General features: G+C 45.5%; 1 protein-coding gene across 1 annotated transcript in view; it reads left to right on the top strand.

The window, feature by feature from the left end:
- LOC122554013 (inositol-trisphosphate 3-kinase A-like) overlaps positions 1-9,038 on the top strand; it is a 75,909-nt gene that overhangs the window by 56,692 nt on the left and 10,179 nt on the right. Inside the window, exons 3-4 of the mRNA XM_043698498.1 lie at positions 2,762-2,975; positions 3,433-3,477. Coding sequence (XP_043554433.1) covers positions 2,762-2,975; positions 3,433-3,477 — 259 coding nt within the window. The remainder of the gene's footprint in view (positions 1-2,761; positions 2,976-3,432; positions 3,478-9,038) is intronic.

Here is a 9,038-nt window from a genome sequence, read left to right on the forward strand (position 1 = left end):
CTATAATTGCTATGATATCCCAGTCCCATGTTCCTAACCATGCCCTGAGTTCATCTGCCTTCCCTGTTAGGTCCCTTGCATTGAAATAAATGCAGTTTAATTTATCAGTCCTACCTTGTTCTCTGCTTTGTCCCTGCCTGCCCTGACTGTTTGATTCGCTCCCTTTCCCAATTGTACCAGTCTCAGATTGATCTCTTTCCTCACTGTTTCCTTGGGTCCCACCTCCTTACAAGTTTGAACCCTCCCAAGCAGCTCTAGTAAATCTCCTGCCAGTATATTAGGCCCCTTCCAATTCAGGTGCAACCCGTCCTTCTTGTACAGGTCATTTCTACCCCAGAAGAGATTCCAATGATTCAAAAATGTGAATCCTTCTCCCGTACACCAGCTCCTCAGCCACACATACAGCTGCTCTATCCTTCTTTTCCTACCCTCACTAGCTCGTAGCACCAGGAGTAATCCAGATATTACTATCCTCGAGGACGTCATTTTTAAATTCCTGCCTAACTTTCTATATTCTCCCGTCAGAATCTCATCCTTTTCCCTTCCTATGTTGTTAGTTCCAATGTGTACAATGACCTCATGCTGGTCCATCTGCCCCTTGAGAACATTCTGCACTCTATCTGAGACATCCTTGATCCTGGGATCAGGGAGGCAACACACCATTCTGATTTTTCACTCCTAGCCACAGAAACTTCTGTCTGTGCCTCTGACTAGACAGTCCCCTGTCACAATCGATCGCTTGGAACACAACATATCCCTCATTGCATTAGAGCCTGTCTCGATACCAGAAATTTGGCTGTTTGTGTTACATTCCCCAGAGAGTCCACCACCCCTAATATTTTCCAAAACTGCATACTTGTTTGAGATGCGGATAGCCTCAGAAGACTCCTGCACTACCTGCCTACCCCTCCTGCTTTTCCTGGAGTTAACACATCTACCTGACTGTATCTGTGGCTTTTCTGCCTCCCTACAGCTGACATCTATCACACCCCCTAGCTCTTGAAAATTCCTCATTGCCTCTAACTGTCGCTACAACTGATCAATGCAATCCAAAAGAATTCACAACCAAACACACCTTCTGCAGACATAATCAACAGTAACGTGGAAACTCTCCCTAAATTCTCACATCTGACAGGAAGAGCATATCAGTCTACTAAAGGCCAATTTGCTCCTTCATGATCAACAGACCCAGAAAATGTCCCCGTCTTTTTGATCTAAAAATCAGTGCTCCAGGCTATTTTAGTACTTATGGTTTATATTTTTAAAATTTAATCAACAGACAGATTTCAATAAAACATATAATCAAGAAAGAATCCACTCTATTCAGTACTGCAGACTTATAGCAAGGTTACATGTTGAAAACTATATGCTTATCTGTTCCTGTGCTGTGCGCTGTCCCACACAGGTTCCTCCAAGGTCAGCTGTGAATTTTGCTGTTTATTAATTTTTTCTAGATGCACTCTGATCTCCAGAGATACATGGACTCAAACAGCAAAGGCAGTAACTGTGCAAATTCACTGATGTGTCCGTTAGCAATGTTTGTTTCTTTCTCTCTCTCCCTCCCTCCTGACCATGTGTTCGATGCCTTTGTCTGTCTTTCCTCCTTTTAAAAGTGCTCTTGTTTTGACTTTTTTTGCCCCAAAGTTGTGAAAGAATGCAACAGCATATAAAACAGTAATTGCTGTTCCTGGAATTCGAGGAAATCACCTCCAACACCTAAAATACCTCAAAAAAGGAGCAGCTTTTCCAGCCACAATTATTTCTGTCCTCCATCTTGGATTACCCAGAATCCTTCCACTGATGCCTGAAAGTGTCAGCACAGGGTGGTGAACAAGGCATATGGGATGCTTGCCTTCATTCGCCAGGGAATAGACTATAGGAGCAAGGAAGTCTTGTTACAACTGTATGAAATATTGCCCAGGTAACTGCATGCAGTTCTGGTCACTGCACTATTGGTCGGATTTGGAGGAGATTCACCAGGATGTAGCCTGGGATGAAAAGTCTCAGTTATGAGGAGAGACTGGGTAGGCTGGGTTTGCGTTCCTTGGAGCAAAGGAAGCTGGGGAGATCTGATTGAGGTATACAAAATTTTGAGAGGCATAGACAGAGTGCATAGAACATTCCAGCGCAGTGCGGGTCTTTCGACCTTGATGTTGCGCCCCCCCTGTGAAACCAATCTGAGCCCATCTAACCTACACTATTCCATTCTTGTCCATATACCTGTAAAGTTGGCGAGTCCACTACTGTTGCAGACAGTGCGTTCCACACCCTTACTACTCTCTGAGTAAAGAAACTACCTCTGACATCTGTCCTATATCTACCATCCCTCAATTTGAAGCGATGCCCCCTCTTGCTATCCATCACCATCTGAGGAAAAAGGCTCTCACTGTCCACCCGATCTAACCCTCTGCTTATCTTATATATCTCAAAATCGTCCACCGTGAGAATCTCTTTCTCAGGACATACATGTCTAAGACTGGATAGCATAGGCTTAAGCTGAGGACCAAGTGGATCTGAGGAAAATATTTTTCACCCAGAGGGTGATGGAGACAAATACTGTTGCAACGTTTAAGGATGAATAATTAAAATGCCAGGGCACAGTAGGCAGTGGACCAAGTGAAGATGAATGGGGTGGGTGTTGTTTAGTGTTTGTTGCTCAGCATGGACATGGTGGACCGAAGGGTCTGTTTTCATGCTGTATGATCCTATAACTCTGTGTACACACATGTTACAATGGCGCGGTGTTCTTCTTGTCACTTAGGGAGTTTCAAGGCTGGCAATGGTGGGCGGATCCTGAAGAAGTACTGTGAAAATGAGAAGCTGTGCTTTGAGCAACTGAAAACTGATTCGCTAGCTCCCTTTGTGCCCCATTACTATGGCATTACACATGAAGATGGAGAGTGGTATATTCAGCTGGATGACCTGTTGGCTGAGTTTGACAGCCCCTGCGTCATGGACTGTAAAATGGGAACAAGGTAAGTGATAACCTTTTATGAAATCCACATTGGTGTCACTGATGACCTGGAAGTGGCCATCGTAGCACAAGGATCTGTATTTGTATCCCACCTATCCTAGTCCTTTACAGGCACAGGAGTGCTTTTAAAGTACAGTGGCTGTTGTACTGTAGGAAGTGTGAAGGTTTGCTGATTCAGGAGAAGACCGCACCTCACTTTGTGCTCAGCCAAGCACAAGGCATGTTATTTATCAACAAATGGAGGTGAAAGGTTAAGGTTCATAGTGCAGACAAAATCTTCAGCCTCTGCTGCTTCATAATGGTGACAGCCGTATCCGCATACTCTCTTTCATTCTTCACATACAGTGTGATGACCAATTTGAATGGACCATTGAAAATTGATTGTTCCAGTGTTCTTCTCCCATTGTAAAACTTCCTAAACTTGCACTTGTCTAAACTTCTGTTCTCTCTGGTACTAGGGCAGACAATGATATTATTGTTGGGCTGTTCCTGCAGAGATCCAGGTAATGTTCTGGGGTTCAAATCCCACCACAACATCTGGTGGAATTTGAGTTCAATTAAAAGAAATCTGCAATGAAGAGTCTGATAACTCATGAAATTAATTGTCGATTCTTGTAAAAACCGATCTGGCTCACTAATGTCATTTAGGGAAGGAAACTGCCATCCTTGCCTGGTCTTGTCTACATGTGACTCCAGACCCACAGCAGTGTGGTTGACTCTTAACTGCCCTCTGTGCAATTAGAAATGGGCAATAAATACTCGCCTGGTCAGAGATGCCCTCATCCCGTGAATGAATAACAAAAGTCTGAGGGCCCCAGTTTACCCGTGATCTATATTCTTCTCTATTTGCTCTGGGGCTCCACAGCTCCCTGAGTCTAAAACCTGCTCTGACTGCAGCACTCTGGGATCTCCGTGTAGCTCTCGTTCTAAATACTTGAGTATCCCCTGGTTTTTGTCTCTGGGCTGTGGGTGACTGGGCCTTCGTTTACCAAGTCTGTAAGTGATTCCCTTCTTAAACAATTTTCAAATCTCTACCTTTCCTCATTGAGAACATGGCGTCAAAACTATCTTTTACCAAGCTGTTGGTCAGACGGTGTAATGAGCCTCAGGGCCAGTTTTGTTTTGATTTACAGCCCTGTAGAGTGTCTTGGGCGGTTTTACAACATTGCAAGTGGGGTAAGTGTGTATTGTTCTTGTTGTTGAACTTGGACCAGCCCAGTGAATTACTGGACCAGGGCAGACCAGTGACCAGTTAGACTGGGCTATAGTGAGAAGCCAGACCAGGATTTGCACAGTGAGCAGTTAGGCTGCAAGGCACATCAACAAGATGGGTTATGATTGTCAATAAGTGTCAGGCTGCAAACGCTACATGTCTCAATCCAGCTCAGCAAGCCCTACCATTTACTCCTTGGCCCTAAGTCGCTTGAGTTTGCAGTGTGTTTCGAGACTGACTGGACTATACAGTTTGCATCCCTTACACAGCTAATGAGATGTGAAGCAGCAGTCACAAATGGTTTAGCCTCATGTGTCTGTGACCACCCCCTCTCTCTCACATACATGCAAACAACAGACGACCAACACTTCTGTTTTTGTACTGCAGCTTCCAGTCTGTTTCTCTGATTGGCTGGTTTGTAGAATGCTAGCTCACCAAGGAGAGATAAGAAGCATGTAGCTGACAACTACGTAGATCTTTATCGCCACCGGATCTGTGTTTCCCCTCTAGGACTCCACTGCTTGAAAACCACAAGAACCTATCGAACTTGTTTGCTTCAGTCAATCCCATTGAACTTCCCTAGCTGTCATGTCTGAGTTATTATTGAATTTCCACATGTTCCGTTTTAACTACAGGGCAGGCAGTGCATGGTACCTACATCATCCAAGTATTCATCTGGCCTGCATCTTAAAACATCTCCATACACACGGTGCTCCATGAGGAATATAAGGAAACACAAATGTTCAGTGTATATTCACCATGTAAGGGTCAGCAATGTTGCACTTCCAACAGGAACATGCCAGTTCAGCTGGCCCACTACCTCGTCTTTAAGACCTGACCCTTGCCTCTGAAAGGGGCAATTGGAGAGTGTGGGTTCCATACCCTACTTCAGATACTTGAGATAATGCAGGCTAATGATCCAGGCTAACACTCCAGTCCGGCCCTTATGGAGGAGTGCTTGTCTCCTGAAACAGCTTTCCAGCCTTGAACCCAGGCCCCACCTTCTGCCTTTCTCCTATTCATTCATAGAATGTGGGTATCACTGGGTCAAACCGCTGCTGGAACAACCCTTGAGACGGTGATGAGGTGAGCTGCATTCTTGAACCACTGCAGTCCAATTGCCGTAGGTTGACCCACAATGCCATAGGGAGAGAATTCCAGGATTTCGGCCCAGTGACCACTGAAGGAACAATGATATATTTCCAAGTCAGAATGGTGAGTGGTTTGGAAGAGAACTTGCAACTGGTGAAGTTGCCTTCCTTTGAGATGGGAGTGTTTGTGGGTTTACTGTCTGAGGAGGCTTCACGAATGTCTGCTGTGCATCCTGTAGTGGGCACACACAACTGCTACTGAGTGTCGCTGGTGGAGGGAGTAGATTTTTATGGATGTAGTGCCAATCTCGGATGAACAGAAAAGGATGCTCTCTATTTCAAGCAAAACCTGTGGCGTTCCCTCTGATAATATAGTGAGATTGTCTCTGCAGACTTTGGTGTACATCTGAACTGTTGTGATGGTAAAAAAACATGATAGTCAATTCTTGCATAGCAGCAAGAATGAAATGAGTGAGCAGCTATACTCTTTGTAGTAATGTGGATTGAGACATCAATATGGAACATAGCAATGGGAAAAAATACCCTGTTCTTTCTCCACTAACACCCCAGGGTCTTTTACATTCACCTGCAAAGGGCCACAACTTAATTCCGAGCTGAAAGGTGTGGCCCAGCGCTCTCTCGGTGCTGCACTGGAGTGTCAATTGTCAGTTAAGATCCTGGAGTGGGACCCAGAACCAAGGGTGAGCGAAGGCTGATTTCTAAGCCTGCCACTGAGATAGTTTCCCCAGTAGCATTGGGAGTGAGGCCCTGCAGTAATGAGTCTCACTGCTGGTGTTTCCTGGTGGAATAGCTGCCCTCTGCTTGCTTCTGCAGATTGCCTGACCGCGGGGGTGAAGGGCAACTAACCTGTTACCTTGGGGGAGCCTGTCCAGGTGGGAGTCAGGGGTGCCTTTGTAGATGGAATGACCATTGAGGTGCTCTGGGTGACTGTATCCCCAGGCAGAAGCTTGGCACTGCCAATGTAGGAGGGAGGTCATAAGGGCTCCTCCAGTTGAAAGCGCCCTCTGAGCAGTTCATTGAGGTAAACTGTGGCCAGCGTGACCGGACCATCATTGTGGAGGGAGCATGTTTCCACTCAGGTGACGTGTGACTCTCTGGTATCTGTTTATCAATGGGTTGGCGGGCTGGAATAGTTAATGGAGATGTTGTCAGCATCCCCCCACCCCCACAACTTCCTCTGCCTTCAGTGTAACTACAGGGAGGCTTCCTCCAGTCATCTGCCTGTCTTCAGCCTGAGTCAGTAAGCTCCTTACTGGGAGTCTGTCACTAAACTCGCCACAAGGTGCGTACCTAATCTGTCGTTGAGAAAAAGATATTAGATTGGGGCACAGAGAATCTGAGATACCATGGCTCCGGAGCAAAGACTCTGCCTTCTTTCTCTTCCTCTGCAAATCCATCTGGAAGATCTCCTTGCCACAAGTGCAGAATTCCTAGAGATGAATTTGAAATTTACACCACTGTCTCCAACAAAGTGAAGTTAGCTAGAACTGATCCAGGACGACATTGCCTTGCCAACAGCTTGTGTGCAAAGTGACTGGAGCTGCAGATCAATCTTCACGCTAATCAGTAAATATTTATTTTTGAGTGTAAGTCCATGCTCAGACTTCTAAGATAACATTCTGCCGAGTATATTTTTTCCCCCAATTTTGTGGGGGAGGTGAGTGTGTGAGGTCTGTGAGGGTTAGTTTTCAAAAAAGACAGTTGTATGTATTTTGTTAATCTTTACACCTTTGGTTGAGTAAGTTTTGTTTGCAATAAACTAGAGCTTTATTTGTTAATTGTAGATAACAGCAGTCCCTGTAGTTACTGTGGAGAACAGCAGTCCACGATAACATTTTAGAGAAGACCAGTTCTGACTATATTACTGAAATCAGCAGTTTCCATTTATATTATAGTGAACTGCAGTTACAGTCTCTCTGACAGAAAGGAGTGAAGAGAATTTCCTAAATATGATGCACTGAACAGGAGTTTTTGTGTATGCGGAGGTGAACAGAACCTGTTTCTAATACTGAATTACAGAGGAACGTCGATTATCCGAAAGTCAATTATCTGAATATGAGATTATCTGAAGGAGATCTCGAGGTCCCGATAGACACATTACATCAAAGGGCAGTTTCAACCCTGATCATGTCTTTTGTCACTGTGAAACGCTGCCAAGAACAGTGCTGGACATCAATGGGAGCCCAGGCACCGTCTCCAAATAACTGACCCTCCCCCCCCTCCCCCCCTTTCTCTCTCTCTCACCCCACACTTTCTCTGGAGTTCTGCATAGGGGTGAACCCTAAACCCCCCCCCCCCCCTTCCTCAGATATTCTCTCTAACATTGTCCGTTACAGGGCAAAGGAGGCTGTTGTGGGGGGGGGGGTTGGGTGGACAGAGGTTGGGGGCGGTGTTGGACGGGGTTGGGGGTGGGGCTCACACGTGCTGTGCTGCTGCGCGGGGTGTGCTGAGCCCCAGAGGAGAGGCATTAAATCAATTCACCGAATAATCAATTATCTGAACAAAATAGTGCCTGCCCATTTTATTCAGATAATCAAGGTGCCTCTACGTGTGTGTGTGTGTGTGTGTGTGTGTGTGTGTGAGAGAGAGTGAGAGAGCGAGAACACAGTAGGGAAGTGGTACACTCCTAATTCAGTGGTAACATTAATAATTAGTGACCAGACATTGTCAGATGGCTGACTGTTACTAAAGGCAGGTTCTGCCTCACCCTCCCTTCTTTGCCTCCATGAAGTGGAACTCTTTTTGCAACACACTCCGTGCATTGACCAATCATTGTTGTGTGGTCCTTTTCTTTCTTCATGACTTCATCGGTTACTTTGGGTGGAAAGTCTTGTGTGGGCTCAGAAGCCTCTTCCTGGATAGAGATATCATCGACAGTTATGTTCGGGCTCTGGCTTTATCTTCTTGGCATTGCCCTTGTGTGCTGCTGTGGTTTTGACCCTGTTGTCAGAAGTGTGCTCTACAGAGCTGATTTTCAGCACAGAGGTGTTAGAACACTCTCATTTGAGATGATATTTAGCAACTAACCGCTGTTAAGCCAAGTCAAAACCCATTAAGAAAGGACTTAAATAGAAACAATGTGGTTTGTGTGTCAGCTGCGCTCAGTTGGACTCTTGTCAGAAATTTTGGGTTCAAGACCAATTCGAGAATCTTGAAGTAAATATCTAGGCAGACACCCCAGTGCAGTGCCAAGAGAGCACTACCCTCTCAGAATTGCACTGTTTGAGTACTATTTGCCCTGTAAGGTGGACGGAAAAGAACACGTGTCCTATTCCAAATAAGAACAGATGGAATTTCTCACTGCAGCTCTTGTCAGTATTGACATTGAGCAACTACCTTTGGTGATTAAAAACAAATTATCTGCTCTTTATCACACTTCAATTTGCCGATTTTGTTGAGTGAAGGTTGGCTGCTGTGTTATCAACATTACAATACGGACTGCTCTTCAAAAAGACTTACTCGGTGGTACAACATATGGGATGCACTCACGTCTGGTCAGACGCTACATTTTTTTTCATTCATGACATGAGGATGGGTGAAAGGGCATGAGGAAGCAATGGGGTACTGTACTTTTGGGCTTTAGTTAATCCTGCTGTGGTTCTGTTCGCTGAGCTGGAAGTTTTTGTTGCAAACGTTTCGTCCCCTGTCTAGGTGACATCCTCAGTGCTTGGGAGCCTCCTGTGAAGTGTTGGGTAAATCGGTGTTACAGTGCAGTATGTGGGGTGTATCGGTGTTACAG

This window comes from Chiloscyllium plagiosum, chromosome 10, assembly GCF_004010195.1.
Source record: "Chiloscyllium plagiosum isolate BGI_BamShark_2017 chromosome 10, ASM401019v2, whole genome shotgun sequence".
Classification (NCBI taxonomy): Eukaryota; Metazoa; Chordata; class Chondrichthyes; order Orectolobiformes; family Hemiscylliidae; genus Chiloscyllium; species Chiloscyllium plagiosum.